At 47.1% G+C, this 21,582-nt stretch overlaps 1 protein-coding gene across 3 annotated transcripts in view; it reads left to right on the forward strand.

Moving 5' to 3' along the window:
* Positions 1 to 16,801, forward strand: part of XYLT1 (xylosyltransferase 1) — a 343,232-nt gene extending 326,431 nt beyond the window's left edge. For all 3 annotated transcript variants that reach the window (XM_043454981.1, XM_043454983.1, XM_043454984.1), the window contains exons 11-12: positions 2,411 to 2,744; positions 10,305 to 16,801. In XM_043454981.1, the coding sequence (XP_043310916.1) occupies positions 2,411 to 2,744; positions 10,305 to 10,627 (657 nt within the window). In that variant the 3' untranslated portion in view covers positions 10,628 to 16,801. The remainder of the gene's footprint in view (positions 1 to 2,410; positions 2,745 to 10,304) is intronic.
* Positions 16,802 to 21,582: the final 4,781 nt, after the last annotated feature.

Consider the following 21,582-nt stretch of genomic DNA (forward strand, 5'->3'; position numbering starts at 1 on the left):
CAATTAGAATGTGATACTGCGCTAAATAACTACATAAATAAAAAGCTAAGCTTAGACAAGAATGTCAGGGGTGCCTGTAAGCAAGGCAGGCTTCCCAGTAGTGGTGACACCTGGGCTGAGAGCTGGATAATGAGCTGGCCAGGAGAAGAGTGAGGTAGGAAAGAAGACCCAGCCTGAGAGAGGGCCAGGCACAGACACAAGATCAGGGGGTGAGAGAGTCCTTCTGGCAGAAGCACAGAGAGTGTTCCAGGGTGGCCTGGACAGAGGGCTGTGGAGGAGGAGAGAGGGATGTAGGTGAAGCTGGAAACTGGATGAAAAAAGACCAGACCTTGCAGGTCAGGACAGGAGGAGAGACTGGACTAATGAACAACAGGAAGGAACTGGAAAGGATGGTATGGAGGAAAGTCACAGAATGGGACATCTCTAGAAAAATATCTGTGACTTGGAGCCTGGCTTACATCCTGCTCACTCCTTCATTTATTCCCTCAATAGACAGTGTTCTCACTCTTCCTGTGTTCCAGCCACTGTGCTAGGCTCCAGGGTTCCTCAGGAGGAGCAGTCCCTGCTCGTCCTCTGAGAGGTCGGCTGCTGCTATTCATGACTCCCTCTGCTGCCCTGAGGACAGCTCCTCAAGGTCAGTCTTGGCCCAAAGACGGAAAGCTGAAGCAGGCTGTGGGCCCGTGATTGTATATTACAACTCCTGTAGGTGGTAGTTGCCTGACACATTTGTGTTGGATAAATGAATGAATGAATGAATGAGTGGGTAAGTGAATAGGAGGCAATACGCAGAAGAGTAAATAAGAACCTGGCCCCTGGGCCCAGACTTTCTGGATCCCCCTTACTGACCAGAGCAAGTCATCTGACTGCTCTGAACCTCAGAGCATTTCCTCATGTGTGAAGGAAAGACGATAAGATCAAGGGTGCTCCCTCGATGGAGGTGGGAATATTAGCTGAATCAATGCACCTATGCCCTTGGCAATAGGCCTGGAACACCAGAAACTCTGGATAAATATTAGCCATGGAGCCCTGTGTCTTAGGGATGGGTAAAGTAACTCATGGCAGAAACAATGAAAAAATAAACCAGCTCGTGTTTACACTGCACGTGTGAAGTCTGCTCAAGGTGTAGACGTGTTTACTCACACCTGCACCACCTCCTCACCGCCCCCCCCCCAACACACACACACATCAGAGATGCTCATGGAAGGACCACAGAAGCAGTACAGGCCTTGTAGTGTGTTCATCACCTGCTACCTTGTGCCCACACGCTATGTCTTCAGAACATTATACTAAACCTCCTGGGGGAGAGAAGACCCCCTAATTTCATCTGACTTGAAATAGTAACAGAGCTTAGTATCAGGGATCTATGTTGTTAGTTCATTTTTTGCCGAGTTATTCATGCATGCATTCACTAGGTGATTGATGGAGCATTGACTGTGTACCAAGCAGTGTTGGACACCGGAATTCAGCAGGGGGGCAGTCACAGGGATTTGAGCAGTGAGAAGCCATTTCACTAGGTTGTTCTGGATACTGGGTGGAGAATAAATTGGAGTCCCCAAAAGGGGAAAGATGGAAGCCAAGAGCAGATTTCTGGGGTCAAAGCTACACACACACACCCCACTGACAGCCATCACTCCCCTTAGGGTCCAACTCAGGATGCTTTGGGGAAGCCAATACTGTCTCTTCCTTGGAAAGCCATCTGAACTCCTGCATATGATAGGCGATGCTGAGGGACCGTCCTTTTTCCTAGCTTATGACAGGGCAGCTCCAAATCCTGAGCTCCACTCTTGTTCAGAGTGATTGCCTTAAAAAGAGGCACGTGATCCGGAAAGCCAACAACCGAAGTGGAAATCAGCTGCACTTGTTGAGTGGCAGGAGTTATGTTTCCTTGGGATGGCCCGCAAATGGTCATTCATTCATTCCACATGCACACCATGAACCAGACACAGGAGGCCCAAAGTAAATGGACCATAGGCCCACTATCCTTCAGACTAGATCCAAATCCCAGATCTCCTGCCAACTGCCTGCCCAGCCTTAAGTTACTGAGCAAGTAACTTAATTGTAGCCTCAGTTTCCTCATCTGTAAAATGGGTAAATGAAGCCCAGTAAGCAGGATCCTGGGCTTCCTTGGTGGCTCCTTGGTAGAGAATCCACCTGGCAATGCAGGAAATGTGGATTTGATCCCTAGTTTGGGAAGATCCCTGGAGGAGGAAATAGCAACCCACTCCAGTATCCTTGCCTGGGAAATTCCATGGACAGAGGAGCCTAATGGGCTATGGTCCATGGGTTCACAACAGAGCTGGACACAGCTTAGTGCCTAAACAGCAACAACAAAAGCAGGATCCTAGGCCTTTCTGGGATGGAGCACCCACATTCAGGCCCATTGATTTCAGGATTCACTCTTGTGTTTCAGGTCGGTACTGACTGGGATGCCAAGGAGCGGCTCTTCCGCAACTTTGGGGGTCTCCTGGGGCCCATGGATGAGCCGGTAGGCATGCAGAAATGGGGGAAGGGCCCCAACGTGACCGTGACTGTCATCTGGGTGGACCCCGTCAACATCATCGCAGCCACCTATGACATCCTGATTGAATCCACTGCCGAGTTCACCCACTACAAGCCCCCTCTGAACTTGCCCCTGAGGCCGGGGGTCTGGACAGTGAAAATTCTCCACCACTGGGTACCAGTCGCAGAAACCAAATTCCTCGTTGCACCTCTGACCTTCTCAAACAGGCAGCCCATCAAACCAGGTGAGTGCTTCCCGTATGTCTGCGGGCTAAGTATTCCACTGCCAGGGCCCTCCCGGGTCCTCCACCTGGGCGGGCGATGCTGCTCAGATGTGGGGCATGTGGGCCGCCTTTGAGAGCAGCACTCGCCTCTCAGGATTTTTTCCTGCTCATTTGTCATACCGAACCTTCTAATTTTCTGCCTGTCTCTGCACACGGAGGTGATGTCGTCTGTCTGTATTAGACACCTATTTATTAGATGCTGTCCCGTTGGACTTCCAGAAGGCCCTAATCATATTTGAAACAGATGGGAAATAAACCCAGGCTGATATTGAGTTTCAGCAAATCTTGTTCACTCTTTAAAATAAAAATAATTAAAAGAGGAATTTCTGTTTATCAAAAACATGATACACTGGGTAAAGAGACATATCACATACTAGAGGAAAATATTTGCCATACATTTTAAAAAGCACTCATATTTGAGTATACAAAAAATACTCAAATTGAGAAATTCCCTGAGTCAGAGCAAGCTATAAGCCACAGGCCAAATCCAGCCCACTCCCTGTTTTTGTAAATAAAGTTTTATTGGAACACAGTCACACTCATTTACATGCTGACTATGATTGCTTTGGGGCCACAATGCCATCACTGAGTGGTTGCCCACAGAGCCAAAAGTATTTGCCATCTGGCCCTTTAGAGAAAGGGCCAATCTCTGATATAGAAGAAATAAAAAAGAGAGAGAAAATATACATGCACACATATACAAAGGTGTTCAGCCTCATGAGTAATGAAAGAAATGCAAGTTCAAATCAAAAAGAGATTCTACTTCACATCCGCCATGGTAGGACGTGTTTGAAGTTGAGACAACATTATTTGATGGTCAAGTTGGAGAATAATAACCATCCATGTATGTCCTGGAAGCCACCAGCTTCCCAGGTGACACAGTTGGTAAAGAACCCACCTGCCAAGGCAGGAGACACAAGAGATGTGGGTTCGATTCTTGGGTCAGAAAGATCCCCTGGAGGAGTAAATGGCAACCCACTCCAGTATTCTTGCCTGGAAAAATTCCATGGACAGAGAAGCCTCATGAGCTATAGTCCAGGGGCCCACAAAGCATCAGGCACAACTGAGCTCACATGCAATGAAGAATGATGTATGTCCTGGTGGGAGAACCACATAATGAGTTTGGAAAATGCTTTAGCATTTGCTGGTAAAGTTGAACATAGATACATACCACACAGACGTTCCACCCGAGGTAGAGGCTTGTGCAGAAGTACAGCAGAGTTGTCCATAATAGCAGCAAACCTGAACCAATCCAGTTGTCCGACATCTGATGGGCCATCAGCGTGGTCTGTTCTGACAGCGAAAGTCTGTGCAGCAGGGAACCCAATGCAGGAACACTCCACATGCTGATCTGGACAAGTGTCTAGAACAGAACTTTGGGGGGGGGGTGAATATGATAATTACAGTGCGTGTATTTAAAGTTCAAAAACTGGCCAAGCCAACAATATGTTATTTCATTATTCATATATCAGTAGAAAGCTATGAAGAAATGATGGGAATTATTAATAGGAAATTCAGGATGAGGGGGTCAGGGAGAGGGGTGTCAGACTCCTAGCATGTCTGCCTTTTTTCTTTTTTTTTCCCAAAAAGATTTCTTTTATTTTTCTATTTCCCCTCCTTGCCTCTTTCTTTTATCATGGGGACCATCTTCCTTGCTCCTGCAGTGACTCAACAGTAAAGAATCCACCTGCAATGTAGGAGACGTGGGTTCAACCCCTGGGTCAGCAAGATCCCCTGGAGGAGGGCACGGCAACCCACTCCAGTATTCTTGCCTGGAGAATCCCATGGACAGAGGAGCCCGATGGGCTACAGTCCATGGGGTCAAAGAGTTGGACAAGACTGAAGCAACTCAGCATGCACGCAGGCACTCACAACTCACAGGTCTTCCTCCCTGCTCAGCTCCACCCCCTGGAGTGGCCACTGCCAAGAGTCCAGTGTGCATCCTTCTAGACGTTTCTCAGTGTTGGTAGCTCAGCTGGTAAAGAATCTGCCTGCAATGCAGGAGACCCCGGTTCGATTCTTGAATCGGGAAGATCCACTGGAGAAGGGATAAGGTTCCCACTCCAGTATTCTTGGGCTTCCCTGGTAAAGAATGCCTGCAGTGCGGGAGACTTGGGTTGTATCCCTGGGTTGGGAAGATCCCCTGGAGAAGGGAAAGGCTACCCACTCCAGTATTCTGGCCTGGAGAATTCCATGGACTGTGTAGTCCATGGGGTCACAAAAAGTCAGACATGACTGAGCGGCTTTCACTTTCAAATACAAAATAAATCACAAAGATATTATCATTTTTTGAAAAGTGGAATGATACACTTTGTAGTGAAACTTGCTTTTTTTCACTTTCGTGTCAATATTTGTAAAACTACCAGCTGCCTAGTATTCCTTTGAGTTTAGGATCCACAGTCTGTCCCCCACCTTGGTGGACACACACCTTCTTTTATTGTTGTTATTACAGATAACACTGCAAAGATGATTCTTGAACCTAAAACAGTATGTGCCCATGAAAATACTTCTGTAACACAGATTCCTAGAAACAGGATTTCTAGGTCTCTGGATGTTTGAAATTGTCCATCTCCATCTAACAGATCACAAACCCAGAAGCAAGGAGCGCTTCATAGTCTCTGTTAGCTAAAAAGAGCTCTGGGCTGGGTGTCACTTAGCTAGTGACACAAGGAGAGGGGGATATAGATGTGGGGAAGGGCACTTGGAGTCCTAAAAAGGGGGTGTTGATGTGAAGTCTGTCAGTTTCCGCCAAATTTCTGTGCTAACAAGCAGAAAGATTTGGACCTCATGTTTTGGACCTCCCCCATGAAACAGGCAAAAGACAGTCCCTCCAGAACTAGCTGGGCCAGAGCCCATCCACTTTGGGGCCTTGAGTGTCCCCCTGAAGAAGCTCACATTCTTAGCATCACTAAGGGTTCCCAAAGCCAGGCGTAGAGGAGAGGCATGGAAGTGACCATCTCCTCTCTGCTTTCAATACATCTAGAACAAGAATGGCCTTGAATCCATCCTACCTCAGGAAAATGGCCCAGGGCCATGCATAGGGTCCCGATTTTTCCAGTCTTTTCCTCCTGGGGTTTCTAAAGACAACAAGGCTCTTCCCACCGATGCCCAGGATGAGCCAGGGGTCATTTTATCCCACTGGGAGCAGCCCCCCTGTTGTCGGTAATTGTATCTGTTAATGATGTTCCAGTGACAGGGAACAAGAAGGTGGGAGCAATGCAATTTGTAAAATGATTCATCAAGAGTAATTTGCTATTGATGCGTCCCTGGTAGTCTCAAGAAATCTGATGAGGTGGAATTGAGGGAAATTTAATTAGAGAGGCGAGCATCGCGGGGTGATGCTGTAATAGCATTTCCCACATTAACCTCATTTTTCATAAGGGTTTTCTGCACCAACCACAATATTTGATTCCCAGTGTTCAAATGTTTGTTAATTGCTCTTTTCACTTTGCAAGTCCTGCCTTTTCTCAGTTCGGGTGTCTACTCGATCCCCAGCTTCTCATCTTTGCAATCTCTGCTGAGATGGGGGCAGGAGCTGCCCACCCTGCGGTGGGTATCAGGGAGAAATGGGCGAGAGCCGGACTTATTAATGAGCTTGAAATAGAGAGGCTCTGCTAAATATAGCAAGACAGGACACGTGCTTCATGCATGCTTTTCTGCTTTCTCCCACCTGTCTGCCTCCGAACCACAGAGTCCAACCCCCCAGCTTCCTGGGGCATTGGGAACTGAAGGAATGACTTTCTTGTATAGTTTTTTTCTTCATGGGAGTATAATTGCTTTCAATGTTGCGTTAGTTTCTGTTGTACTGTGAAGTGAATCAGCTGTAAGTATACCTATGTCCCCTCCCTGTTGGACCGCCCTCCACCCACCGCCCCCACATCCCACCTTTCTAGGTCATCACAGAGGACCAGCCTGAACTTCCTGTGCTTTATAGCAGGTTCCCACTAGCTCTCTGTTTTACATATGGTAATGTATATGTGTCAATCATCATCTCCCAGTTAGTCCCACCTTTAAATGCCACGAACGATGGAAGAGCATGGTAGGCTACAGTCCATGGAGTCGCAGAGTCGGACAGGACTGAGCGACTTCACTTTCACTTTATCTTCCCCACCCTCCTGGTGTCTGCATGTCCATTCTCTATGCCTGCATCTCTATTCCTGCCCTGGGGATAGGTTCATCTGTACCCTTTTTCTAGATTCCACATATATGTGTTAATATACAGTATTTGTTTTTCTCTTTCTGACTTACTTCACTCTGTATAACAGACTCTAGGTCCATCTCCATCTTTACAAATGACCCATTTTTTTTTCCTTTTGTAGCTGAGTTATACATACATATATACACCACATCTTCCCTATCCGTCCATCTGTCGTTGGACATGTAGGTTGTCTCCATGTCCTGGCTATTGTGAATAGTGCTGCAATAAACACTGGGTACATGTATCCTTTTGAATTATGGTTTTCTCAGGGGATATGTCAAGGCACATGTTTTTGCCTTTCCTTTTTCAAAATTTACTTTTAATTGAAGGATAACTGCTTCACAATACTGTGTTGGTTTCTGCCGCACATCACCGTGAATCAGCCATAGGTGTGCATGTGACCCCTCCGTCTGGAACCTCCCTCCCACCTCCCACACTGTCCCACCCCTCTAGGTTGTCGCAGAGCCCTGGTTGGAGTTCCCTGAGTCATGTAGCGAGTTCCCACTGGCTATGTATTTTACAAATGGTAGGGTACATGTTTCCATTCAACTTTCTCCATTCATCCCACCCTCTGGGTCCACAAGTCTGTTCCCTGTGTCTGCATCTCTACTGCTGCCCTACACATAAGTTCATCAGTATCATGTTTCTAGATTCCATATATTTGCGTTAATATACGATATTTGTTCTTCTCTTTTGACTTACTTCACTCTGTATGATCGGCTTCAGGTTCATCCACTTCATTAGAGCTAACTCAAATGTGTTCCTTTTTATGGCTAAAATTCCACTGTATATATATATATGCCACAGCTTCTTTATCCATTCATCTGTCAATGGACATCTAGGTTACTTCCATGTCCTAGCTATTGTTAATTGTGCTGCAGTGAACATTGGGGTACATGAGTCTTTGTCAATTATGGTTTCCTCAGGGCAAGGCATATTTTTAATTCAACTAGTTTTCTCATTGCTTTTTGAAGGGCAGGCATATATACACTGTCTTTCTTCTTCACTCAGGACCGCACATATTAGAAAATAACCTTCTGATGATCCAGGTTCTCCTGGTTGTCTCCAAGAGCGACAGCCACTTTGAAGTAAAGAGGAAGCATTGTCATCTGAATGCTGCGTTGTCTTATAAGGAGGTTTCTTCTAATCCCAGTGAGCTCGGCTATAGCAAAACCTGATTTGGTAAAACTTGATTTACCAGAATCGTTATCCAGTCTTTCTTTAAAATATATTCTTGTAATTAGCAGTGAAATAAGCCATGAGAGGGAGCTTCCTCAAAACAGAGATATCTAGCTTCTTTTTGTCAGCCCAAATATCTTTATTTTCTGCTTCCCCATCTTAAGCCCTGGGAAACTGTCAGTGTCTCTCTCGTTCATGTGTTACTTTACAAACCACATGGGCTTTCCCCCAAGCCTCGTGCCAGTCTTGTGAGTCTAATTGCTGGAAGGGGAAGTATCCCCATTTTGCAGTTGGGGAACCAACTCTCCAAAAGACTAGCTCCCAGGTGGAAAAATAAAGTAAAAATGAAAAGCACCGTTTTAACTTCCTGTGGATGTGTGGGCTTGTTTACTGTGTTTACAATGACATGCTCTGGCTTTGGAGTCAGCCAGCCCTGGATTTAACTCCAGATCTAACCTATAGCTGCTTCTGTTTCCTCATCTGTAAAATGGGGATGATAAAAACCAGCCCTATAGTTTTGTGTGTGTGTGTGTGTGTGTGTGTGTGTGTTGTGTACTAATAATGCCAATAATAGTAGTCCTAGCTAAACTTTCCTGAATACTTCAAATATGCTGGGCGGCATTTTAAGCACCTCACATGAATCAGCATACTTAAACATCACAAACAAAGCTGCAAGGAAGGTACTAGTTCTCTACCCATTGTTATTGATGAGGAAGAAGTCAGATGCCTAGTGTGCGAGACGTGGGGATTCAAACCCAGGCAGCCTTACTGTGGTCCCCATGCTCTGGCCTGAGACCTTGGTGCTCAGCAAGGCAGAGCTCTTTCAGAAGCCAGTTGGACCTCCCACCTACCCAACTCTGGTCCAGGCTTTGGGCTCCCCAGGACTCCTTGCTGTGGTCCATTTGTGCACTACACCTTGGACCAGAGGAGAAATCCCTGTCTTATAGAGAGCTCACGGTGGGCATGCAGCCGCCAAGTGCAGGACTCTGCTCCAGGCTTTGAGGTCCACAGACCCCGGCTCAAACCTTGGCTCTTAACTCTCATTACCTGTGTGATTTGGGGAAAGGAGCTCAGCGAGGCTTAATACTTTCTGTTTCCAAAACCTAGAATTCTCTTCTCCAGGATCTGTGTGTAGCTTCTTCCTTCACATGAATCAGCTCTCAGCTCAGATGTCACCACCTCGGAGAGATCTTCCCTGCCCATCCCATCTAAGATAAACACTTTGTCACTCTCTAACCCAGGCATCAGCAAGTTTTTACTGTAAAGGGCTAGATAGTAAATTTTTCAGCTTTGTGGGCCATGTAAAATTTCTATCACAGCTACTCAGCTGTGCTGTGGTAACAGCCGTAGACAATATGTGTCCAAATGGGCATAGTCATGTTCCAGTAAAATTTATTTGCAACAACAGGTGGTGGGCCAAATTTGGCCCAAGGGCCTTAGTTTATCAAGCCCCTGCTCTGACTCAACACACCCCATAATTCCTTTCATGACACTTACCAGTTTTGGGATGACCTTATTTATTTGCTTGTTTCTTTATCATCATCATTGGTTTGCTCTACCACAGAATAGAACCTGGCACTTAATATATCTGCATCAAATAAATGAATGAATGAATGCCTTGCAGATAGAAGATGTTTAGTAAATATGTGTTGAATGAATTACTGTCTGGACTATAGTAGAAAGAAAGCGAAATCGCTCAGTTGTGTCCTACTCTTTGCAACCCCATGGACTGTAGCCTTCCAGATTCCTCCACCCATGGGATTTTCCAGGCAAGAGTACTGGAGTGGGTTGCCATTTCCTTCTGCAGAGGATCTTCCTGACCCAGGGATTGAACCCAGGTCTCCTGTAGTTCAGGCAGACACTTTACCATCTGAGCCATCAGGGTCTATAGTAGGGGCTCCATAAATACATGCTGAATGGATAAATGAATGGACCACACAAAGTGGGCTCAGACCTCTTGAAGGAATGTCCTCGTGGGCTCAATTTCTTTGTCTGTACAATGGGATTTCTAAAAGGACTTCCTTATGAGATTGTCCCATGAACGGGACAGTGCTGTGTGGTGCCCAGCATGGTGCCAGGCACGCAGTAGTAAGTTACCTGTCCGTGGCTTGTCTACTGATGTCACTGTTGCCTTTGACTTTCAGAGGAGGCGTTGAGGCTGCACAATGGGCCCCTCCGCAGCGCCTACATGGAGCAGAGCTTCCAGAGCCTGAACCCCGTCCTCAGCCTACCCATCAACCCCGCCCAGGTGGAGCAGGCTCGGCGGAACGCGGCCTCCGCCGGCGCCACGCTGGAGCGCTGGCTGGACTCGCTGGTGGGCGGGATGTGGACTGCCATGGACATCTGTGCCACAGGTCCCAGCGCCTGCCCGGTCATGCAGACCTGCAGCCAGACAGCCTGGAGCTCCTTCAGCCCCGACCCCAAGTCGGAGCTGGGGGCGGTCAAACCCGACGGCCGGCTCAGGTAGCACTGGGCACATGGGGACCCCAGCGGATCTCAAAGGGAAAGAAGCCAGATGGCCAGTGGGACCCAGACCCTGACCTCCCACCCCTGGGGTGGCCTTTGGTGAGAGGGGCTCTCCTGGCCATAGGATGATGAAGAAGGAAGGTTTGGAGGCCAAGGCAGTTTCTGCCAACCACCTGCACCCTGCAGGCTGGCTACTGGGAACGTCAATGGCTTGGTCCCAGCACCGTGGTGGTCTTACCTCTTCTGGTTGATCCTCGAGTCCTACAGGTTCCTTGTCTTCCCCCTCAATGACATGACTCCTCCCCTCCCCCCCAGATAAGTGATTCCCAAACTTTTCTATTGAGCAGCAGAGTATTTGTTTTACTGAGTCATAGGTGGAGGTTCAAGCTACGGAAAAAATCCAGGCTACTTTGGTGGAAGCTGAGGGTGTGAGATTCTATCTCATAGCTCAGCCCACTGGACAGTCCCTTTGCCAACGGCATCTCCTAAGGTACCTCTTCAGAACCCAAGGGCTCTGCAGAAGCTAGTTTGGAAAGCAGTGCCCAAAGAGGGGGTTTGATCTCCAGTCCTGCCCTTCCTGCTCCTCTGGGCCAGGAAGCCCTTGTGCCAGCCTTGAAGTGACAGGACGTGAAAGTCACATTCGTGGGCTCATTCCCAGCGAGCTGGTGGGCTTGGCAGAGTTTGGGGGGGTCGTCGCTTTGAGCCTCCCACTAACCCTTCTTGGGTTCAGCCATCCTCCTTTAGTAACTAGATGAGCAGGAGAGCCTTGTGATGTGACTTGGCCAAAGTCCAACCAAAGTGTCACTGCCAGACGTCCTGGGCACCCAGACGTCCACCCTCTCTCGAGGCAGAAATGGGGTGATGCTCATGAGTCTGAGGCTAGCATTAAGCCCCCCAGCCATTCATGGGCCAGGAGACCAAGACCATGACCCCTCTGGGCTTTGACAGTGGGAACTTTGGGGGACCATGGCCATGAACCTCATAGAGATTGCTGGGAGCAAAACTCCTGAGCTGGTCAGCACAGCAATACCCCTCACCTGCCTGAGCCCTTCGTTCTGAGGTCAGGCGCTCGGAACTTTGTGAAATGCGTCTTCGGTGCTGCTGGGAGCAACCAAACCATGTGGAACAGACTTTTCACAGTGAGGAAAAAGCATTTCAGATTCGGTTTTTAAATTCATGGCCTTTCTTGTCCGAGGTGCCAACTGGCCCATCTGACATGCAGTGTGAAAGTGGGAAGCTTTGAGTATCTGGTTGTTTAAAACCTAAAGAATAGTATTATTCAAATTGCTTGAGTTACTAGAAACCCAAAGGGTTTCCTTGCCATGTGCCCGTTGGGGGGTCGCCCTGCTCATCCAGCGATCCCTCCCTGAGAACCCCCTCCTCCACTGATCCCACCCTCCCCCAAAGGACAGGGTTCCCTCGGAGAAGTCCCAGCCCTGGGTGCACTGTCCTTTCCCAGGAGAGCCAGTCCTCGTTGGATTTCTCTCCAGTGTGGCTTTGAAGGTACTGCCGATTGCTCCCAGTGAACTGTTAGCTATCGCACCCTACTCGCCCCACCCCACCCCTGCAAGGCAGGATGTCCTGTGGGCCATGGAGGATACAGAGAAGGGACACTTTAGATATTTATTATTTATATGTTTTAGTCAATGACTAATTAGTAGGTGCTGTTTTTGCAGCTTGTCAATTATGTTATCTTACTAACTGAAGCTGCCTTTATTCACAAAAGGCCCCCTCCTCCAGCCCTTCTAGTTCCCCCAGCCCCTCATGTCTATCTCCTTCCTGCTTTCTCTATGTATCCATCTATCTACCTACCTATCTCTGTCTGCCTCTCTCTATCTGCCCTCCATCCTCCATGTCCTCAGTGGAAAGCTAGGGAGTTGGACACCAGGAGGGAAATGCTTCAACCAGCAATGTCCCTGGGCTGAAAGTGGGGTTCCCTTGGGAACATCGGTTCCTCGCTTTTCCTCATGCAGGGTGGAGTTAGCCCTCCAGCCCTGGGGGTGTTGGAATTCCTGAGCCGTCCCCGCCACCAGCCCCCAGCACAGGGACGCAACAGGCCTGCGACCTGTGGAGGACGACCATCGGGCTGCAGGGCTTGGGCCGTCTGTGCGTCTCCATCACCACCCTCCCACAGCCAGTCTAACCATGGGCCTCCCTGTGGCCAGAGGACAGAGGGAGGGCGAGCTCCTCCCATGCCCGGGAGCAGAAGAGATCAATTTTAGGAAAAGGGTGGTGGGGGTGGTGAGACAGGCCTGGAGAACCCAGGGGCAGGGACCTGGCATGGCTTTCCCAGAAAGCCCCATGATTGCCACGTGATTCCACAAGCTCGCTGGGAGCCTGGAGGCCCGTGTCACATCCTGTCTCTGCCCCCAGCCTCTGCTTCTGTCCAAGGACTCTTGGAGCCTGGGGAAGCTGCCCAGGAAGCCGGCCTTGCACCTCCTGGCCAGGCAGCTAGGACTCTGTGCATCACTTACGGAGGCTATGGGAGCTCTGCCCTGCATGCAGCATGAGCCTGCAGACTCCTCAACGAGGCCCCTCCTGCACCCTGACATTGCTGACTCCTGTTCCATTGGGAACACGTGGAGAAATGGCAGAGCTGACTTATTACTCTGGGGACGGTCCCCTCCCATCCCCAGCCCGGTCCTCACTCCCCGCTGACCACCAGGAAATTGGGAAACTGAGCAGTCACACGGGATGTTCCTCAACATCTGTTTTTGAACCAGAGAACCACTTTGAAGATGTTACATTTGGCTTTAAGGGGAAAAGGGAGAATTTCAAACAAAGTCCAGGGTGATTTGAGCCAAGGTGATATTTTCCCAGGGGAGAGAGTTTAACTCATTTTTATTGTCTACCTGAGAATGATTTATTAGTTCAAGGCCATTGGTCAGGCAGCCTTGAGCTGTGGCTGCCTGAGGGTTTCAAAAGCTGAGAACGTGGTCCCCTGGAAATTCTTTCAGAATTTAGAAGAGTGTGACTGAGTCACTGACCGGGTCCCTGGACTTTAGCGGGCTTGAGAGGTGGGATGTGGATTTGGGGGAAAAGGATGCATCCAGTAAGCTGTGATACTTTGTCCAATTTCCACTCAGCCCTGTGATGGTCAGGCAGAAGCCACACCCAGGAGGCAGACAACCCTGCTTCCCGGGCCCAGTGCAAAGCAGTCTGTCTCCAAGGAGGGCAGAGCCGTCCCTAGGACTCTCACATTCTAAGAAGTATTTGTGCTCCTCCCTTTGGAAAAAGGCCCTTCTGATCTGACCAGGAGTCACTCTGCCTTCATTTGCCATTGTTGAACTTTCAAAATGCCAGTGGAGCTGAGGTTTGAGTCAGTTCCCCGAAAAGGGCAGATGACAGTTGCTCTGGGCACAGGCCAGGATTGGGGGACTGTGCTTCCTTCTGGTTCTTCAGTTCGTAGGTGCAAGGAGAACCCTGGCTGGAACCTCGATCTCTTTGCCAAGAGGGTCCCCAAGAGAGGAGAGCGGTAGCAGGGGCCTGAGCAAAGACCCCTTTCATAGCCCCGTTCACTAGGGTTGCAGGACCCAAGCTCCCCCCACAGCACAAGGGGGATATACTAGAAACAGCTGTTGGCAAAGGCCTGCCAGGTCAAAGCCACACCCTCTGGCAGGGGTCGCCCGTGGCTACGCAGTCCAGGACACGAGCACAGATGAATGAAGCGGCTGGTATCAGACAAGAGGGAACGGTGGGGATGTGGTCTGCAAGTGTGCGCCTTACACAGACAAAAACTACGGCTGCATCTCCGTTCCAGTCTGAAGCTGCGAGTGAGAATACAGGCATGGTGCAGCAGAATCATCTAATTTGGTAAGAGAAGCCAAAAATCCATATTTTTATAGGAAATCTGATTTTCAAACATTGGCAAGTTTTGCTTTTACCAGAGTGTAGGCAAAAGGTTCGGTCCACAGTTCAGCCTGTGCCCTATGGAGAGGTGTTTCAAAGGAGGTTAGGTGTTGTCCTGGTGGAGGGGGAAAGGCCAGCATTGGGAAGGGGCAAAAATAACAGCTTATGTGGAACTCTGAAGGGAATGAGGACCTCTTACTAGTCATTCCCATCCCGAAGAAATGGTCCCTCAGAGAAGTGTCCCGTGAGATCTGGCTTGTTGAGCTCTCCTGATCTCAAGACAATTTATACTGAAGGGAAGATGAAACAGGATTCGCTGACCTTGAGAGCTGCCCCTTGAACATCAAGGAGGTCCACGCTGGCCCAGTCCCCACCTTCAGAATTCCATCACACCAAGCGGAGATGTCCAGGAGATGGTTCATGGGGAGAGGTTGGCGTGTCAAATAGCCTGGCTCACTCCAGATCCCGGGTTTTAGCGACCACCTTGCCACGTGTCCGGAAGCATCTTTGGAAGCCGTGTTCACGGGAGGTCCTCTCTGCTTTTTGCCTCACCTACCTTACTTTGCCCATGGGTCAACTACAGGCGCTACCTCATGTGTCTGCTGAGAAGTTTACCTTGGGGGAGGAGGGGGAGGAATAAAGGTGTCCAAAATCTGCTGGAGCTGAATGTATAATCTATGCAAATTCTCTCTCTGTGTCTCTCCTCTCTTCTCTCTGTGTCTCTCTCTCAGAAGTATTATTTTTTTTTAACCTGGCAAACAAAATACTGTACAGACCGCTCTTAAGACTGAGGAGGGCTTCCACGTGCCACCTACATCTACCCCTCACGTTGTTGTTGGTTCTGTCCTTGCCAAGCCCCAGGCAGGGAGATGGAAGCCCTCTCTCTTCCCCTTCCCCTTGGCTGGGAATACTCCATCCGCCTCTGCCTACAGACCCCATGGGAAAGCAGGTTCTTTGTCTTGCCACCTCCTAACTCCATCCTCTCCATTCCTCACTTGCCTCCCTTATCCTCTCCTTCCTCCACACCAACTCCCACCCCCAAAAGCCTTAGGTTTCTCCGTTTTTAAATGTGGCCTTAAAATTATTTTTGGAAAGCTGACCGCCCTCTCTCTCCCATTTCTACCAACATCCAAGAGAAAAGAGCATCTTGAAGCTTTCGGAGCAACCTCCTAAGCCAGGGGCTGCCAATCTGTAGCTTGCAGATGTGGTAGAAATGGCTTCTATGTGTCGTCTTGAAGGAAAATATCCTTCTATTTTTCCTATGGGTAAAATGAAAGCGTGGGTGCTCGTCTAAACCTCAGCCGACTCCCGAAGCACTCTCTTGGAGCATGATGCCGCTGTTGATAGGCTGGTTTAATTACCGGCAGGATGCCAACGTGGGCTTTCCAATCCTCCCCCTTCCCCTACGACTTGGTGACTTATGTACTTCATTCAAGGGTAAATCAGCAGAGTTTCTCAATTTATCTCTTCGTCCTTCCTGCCTGGAAAGTGATAGCATTTAATATTCCCAGTGGATGGTCATGTTCTCAAAGGGATCACATTCTCCCTACTTTCAGAGTCCCTCCTTTTCCCTGCCATCGCTCCAGGGCTGATGGAGGCCAAAGACAACCCCAGGGTTTTCATAGGAAATTCACTGGAATTGAGCTCAATTGTCTTTGTCGTCCTTTGTCTCTTTTTTTGGTATTACTATGTTGTCAATAGCATTTGGGTATTTTTTTAGAGGCCTCACAATAAGTTATTACCGTCCCCTTCATTGTTTTTCAAAGACATGTGGTGATATAGTTTTTAAAAATAACTATTTTGTTATAGATCATAATATGCATAAAACTGTACAGAAATATTTTGTAATGTATTGATTTTAAAAAAAAGAGAGACTCTGTAAATAAAGTTTTAAAAAAAAAAGAGAGAATTCAAATGGCACACACTGAAAGATGTAGATATTTTGCTATTTATTTAAAGGAGTATTTTAAGAGATATTGAACTATCTGAAATTGACCAGTAATCAAATTCCAATCATCTGAATGCTTTTCCTCACAGTAGAATGTGATTCTCGGAAACAATTGCACTACCCGCCCATTTTTGCACCTTTTCTGTCTTTTCATTTAGCAGAAAAATAACAACAAAATTGTGCCTTAGCTGTATTTTTTTGTCTAGGGGAGTTTGTTTCTGTCTGACAAAGCAAAATCTTTTGCAGAAAACAGTGGATGTATTATTGAATACTGTATCATACCAAAAACACTGCAGGTGTATATAGACGCTTTCTGTCATACTGTGTTTTCAGATGCAGAATTTTAAAATTAAAAAAAAAAATACTGTCTTTATGGAACAGTAGGTGTGTGACTTTTCAATGATATCTTGCATTTTCATGCCATCCTGTGTTCTCCCCGCTCCTCGCACTGTCCTCATGCTGAGACCACCTCTCCTGGGAAATCCTGATGTGTGCACACACTCCCTGATCAAGCCTGCTGTCACCTCTCAATGTAGATGACAGCGAGGAAGACTGCCATCTAAAGTGGCAAATGTTTTCTATAGCCAACTGGCTGGTTGTGTAGCAAACCTGTTTTCGTTTCCTCTTCTCTACACAGCTAAGCTGCATCTCCTCCCAAAATTGTGCATTAAACCCATTATATAAAAAGACTTGGGGTCCAGCAGTTAGGACTCCATGCTTCCACTGCAGGGGGTGCAGCTTCCATCCCTGGTCAGGAACAAGAATCCTGTGTGCCACGTGCCCCAAAAAAGGGGGAACATTGGAGCCGGCAGAGGAGGACACTGGTTGCCGGAAGGAAGAGGGATGGGTGAAATAGGTAAAGGGGATTAAGAGATAAAAACATCCAGTTATATAATAAATAAGTCACAGGGATGTAATGTACAGCATAAGAAAGTAAAGTGGCTGCCCAGTCATGTCTGATTCTGCAATCCCATGGACTATAGCCCGCCAGGTTCCTCTATCCATGGAATTTTCCAGGCAAGAATACTGGGCTGGGTTGCCATTTCCTTCTCCAGGGGATCTTTCTGATCCAGGGATCAAACCCAGGTCTCCCACATTGCAGGCAGATTCTTCACCGTCTCAGCCACCAGGGAAGCCCTGGAGCATAAGGAATGTGGTCAGTAATGTCCCCACTTTTGATGGGGACAGATGGTTAGTAGAATTAGCATGGTGGTCACTTCATCATTATGCAAATGCCAAATAATTCTGTGTACACCTGAAACTAACATACACCAACTAAATATTTCAATTTAAAACAATAGAATAAAATGATAGTAACTGGGTGCTAGCAGGGCTGCATTTCCATCCCCATTTCCAGTGGGAATGGAAATTGTCTTTGCAGTGTCTCCCACTCAGCCAGTCCCTTTGGTGGCTCCAAGGGTTATGTAGACAACAGGCCTTAAAACTCTTACTTCTCATGGAAGCAGCTGGGCCTTTGGTGAAACTGGCTGGAGGGCTGGCTGCCAGGTTCTAGGCTGAGTCTCTGAGAATGAGACCAAACTGAGAATAATTCACCCCTTACCTAAGGTGGAATCAAAAGAGTGGAAAATTAGAATTGGAACCCAAAGGAGGTAGGTCAAGTGTTGGAGACTCTTGAGCCTGTGCCTCCACATTTAGTTGATTCGGTCTGCTGGGAAACTGCATGCTGCCCCAGCTTCTTACAAGAAAATGCTCTCAAAATATGATTTTTGATGTTCCTATCTGTGTTAGAGTTCTTTCACTTGGAACCAACAGTAGCCTAACTCAAGGGGAATCTATTGGCTCCTGAAATTGCAGAAGGAAACAGTTAAAATGCAAAGGACAAGGAAGAGAGATTCTCCAGGAGACTCAAGATTGGGAACTGGAACCTTGACAGTCTTTGTCCCCTTTTGCTCCATTTCTGCTGCTCCCAGTTTGATTCTGTTCCCCTCTACAGACAGCCGGCGCCATGTGATAGAGACAGGAGGCCCTAGAAATCACTCCTTAGCCTTCAAGCAGCACAGCAGAAAAACATCTATGTCCTTTGTTCTCATTGCCAAAGGAAGTGGCTCCAACAAATCACTGGGGCCAGGCAAACAAGGCACTATCATTGGCTGAGTCTGGATCATGTATCTACCCCTGTGGCCAGGTGATTGGGTAAGAAACTGTGATTGGCAGCCCCATCCCAATCACATGGTCAGAATGGAAGAGGAGCATTTCCCCCAAGGATGTGCTGAACAGACAAAAACAACAGATGTCCATCCACTGGCCACAGCCAACTCCAGGCTCAGGTGGATTCTCGGCTTGCCAGTCCAATTCATTCCTGCTCTTCAAATGCCCAAATTGTCTACACCCAGCTCCTAGCTATCTCCCCAAGGAGAAGGATTCTGGGCAGGTCTTGAGCAAATCATTTTAAATAAATATCATATAGATGGTTCAGATTTCATCCTCACTTAATTAGTCAAGACAACATGATGAATCTCTCCTTTTCTCCTTGTAGCCTGGGCACAGGACTCATTTATTAAGACCCAAGTAACTACCCTTTGCTAATTATGGTGGATGATTCTTACTTGCATGGAAAAAAACAGTCGGTGTAGCTGCAAAGAACAACATCTTCTCCAAGTTTGGGTAACATTGGCCTCCTGGGATCTCGGTCTTTCCTCTGCCCCGGCAGCAGGCACCCAGATCCCCCATGCTAGCAAACTCATCCATAATGAAGTGATGGAGCGTTGCTGAATTGGTGGCAATATTCTAAAAATGGGGATGAGGTGGACAGCAACGGTTAACCCAGGTGAAAGCAGATAGACTGATGGGCATCATGGCAGACAGGATAGGACTCAGGACAAATATGGGGAGTACTTCTAAAATACACTATCGAGCCTGAATGCCTACCAATTTTCCCATGCCCCTGGCCAAAATAAGGACCCTTCCTCCAGATTTGGAGTCAGATAGTCCTGTGTCCGAACACAGATTTCATTATGGATTAGCTGGGTCAGATTTGGGTCAAGGTCCCTAACATCTCTGAGCTTCAGTTTACCTATCTATATGGGGATAATAGTTACTTACTCATAAAGCTGCTGGGAGAAGTTTAGAAAGACAGTGCATGTGAAATACGAAGCCCACTGTCTACACACAGGAGGAGCTAGAAAAATGTCAGCTCCTCTTGCCTTCACAACCGAAAGGTAAAGCTCCTCGAGGGCAAGGGATGATGTCTATATTTTCAGCATACATTGAGGGGCTTGACACATAAAATGATGTCCCAGTGTTTGATGAAAGAATAAACAGGACTGCTACTACTTCCATAATCTCTTTAGGGGCATTTCATTTTGTCTGTCATGACAATTGCCCTCTATTTGAGACCTGATGTCTTCTATTCATGATAAGATGGTATCACCCTGACTTCTAAGATTCAAGTGATATTTTTCAAATGCCCTGAACAAGAGAAACACAGCATTACCTCCAATGTCTTTGGAGATTCTCGGGGAGCCTCAAGCTCAGCTACCACCGAGGTTCTACTTCCACTAAATTGGTTCGTTTGACAAATCATTTCTCTATTCTGTAGATTCTTTTTTTCCATTCTAGGTACTTCTCCTGTAAGCATCTTTGCCATAAACATCTTTGCTGCAAAACATTTTTGCCTTATACCTAATTGGCTATAAGGCAATCTTACTGTGAAAGATAACTGGTTGACAGTTTGGTTTTAAGTGGTTGACAGTTTTGGTTCCATTTCTCCGTTGACATAGGACTCCCCTTTTTGCATTCCATCAATCTTAGCCCTCAAAATAGTCTGTATAGTGATGAGTAGGTGTGGCGCTCTTAAAATAGTGGACCATAACTATGGATATGGACTTGATAGAAAATACTATGATAAAACTTACTGGACGTGTGAATGAGAGAATGTAAAGTCAGGGCAAAGTCTGTACTAGAAAATGATAATGTCCTTTGCAAATCCTCCAGTGATCTGAAGGTGCAGAGTTGAATCCACACCTTCCATAGAACTTTGGAACGTCTATCAGTGGACATGTGACAATCTGCCAAGAACAAAGAGCTTTCTCAACATGATTCAAAGCTCGGATGCAAATATGCATCCTAGAATTTGGAAGCTGATGCCTCTCTTAATGAAGAATTTTATCAAAATAGAAACGTGTGATGCCAAATGAGGAGACACATCAACAAGCCAAAAAAAAGTATAAAATGCTATGAATGAAAAACTTGGAAGACAAGTGCTTAGATATAACAGGCAAAATAAATCAGTTATTTGCACAGTATTGCCATGAATCTAAATACATTTCAAATGTATTCAAATATATTTCAATAAGGCCTTTTTAATTTTTTTTTTACTCATTTTTCATCTTCTATTATATCCTTTTTAATGCCCTTCTCTTATTTTTCCTTATTTTCTCTTTTACAACAAAATTGCCTGATGGTCAATTAGTAACACGGCAAAAATGTTTGTGGCTAAAAAGCTTACAGCAAAAACACCAGACATACATTTTCTTCTCTCTGCACTATATCACCCCCTAATAAACACCCCAAACCATCACTCCCCAAAATACTACTGCCAGACTATGTAAACAGAAGATTTTGCCAAAGCTTTCAGGTAAGAAATTGCCTGAGAGTATTTCAAATGATTTAGAATTTAATATCAGATGCTCCCATTCACAAAAGCCCCAAATCCCTTATCAGCCACCTGCCCACACAACCTCCTGCATCCAGGCATGTGGGGGCCTCCCTCTCCTCTTTCTTTTCGTCTGTCTGCCCTCAGGCAACCCTCCCATAAATGCTCTATTATCTCTTGTCCCACCGCCTCTTTGCAGACCAGTCTCTCAGGACCTCACACTCCACATCTACAGAAAACTCTAAAGGTAAGACTCTCCTCAGTTCTAGACACAGTTTTCTCCTAAGAGGAATGAACTCTGGAAGCACCTTCAACAACAATTACTCCAAAGTACTTTTCTCTCCCGGTTGCTCTGATTTATCACACTCTCTGGCTGCCAAGTGGTGTCTGAGCACTTTGGCTCCATTCTTTAGCTAATGCTTTTTCTTTTTCTTTTTGTAAAACCTTTGGGATCGCCCTCACCACCACAGTAATCTTTTCAACATCTCTAGATTACATCATGACCATCTGCTGATGTCACTGGGGTTGGATGATGGGCAGGTAG

The sequence above is a fragment of the Cervus canadensis genome, chromosome 32 (genome assembly GCF_019320065.1).
Source record: "Cervus canadensis isolate Bull #8, Minnesota chromosome 32, ASM1932006v1, whole genome shotgun sequence".
NCBI lineage: Eukaryota > Metazoa > Chordata > Mammalia > Artiodactyla > Cervidae > Cervus > Cervus canadensis.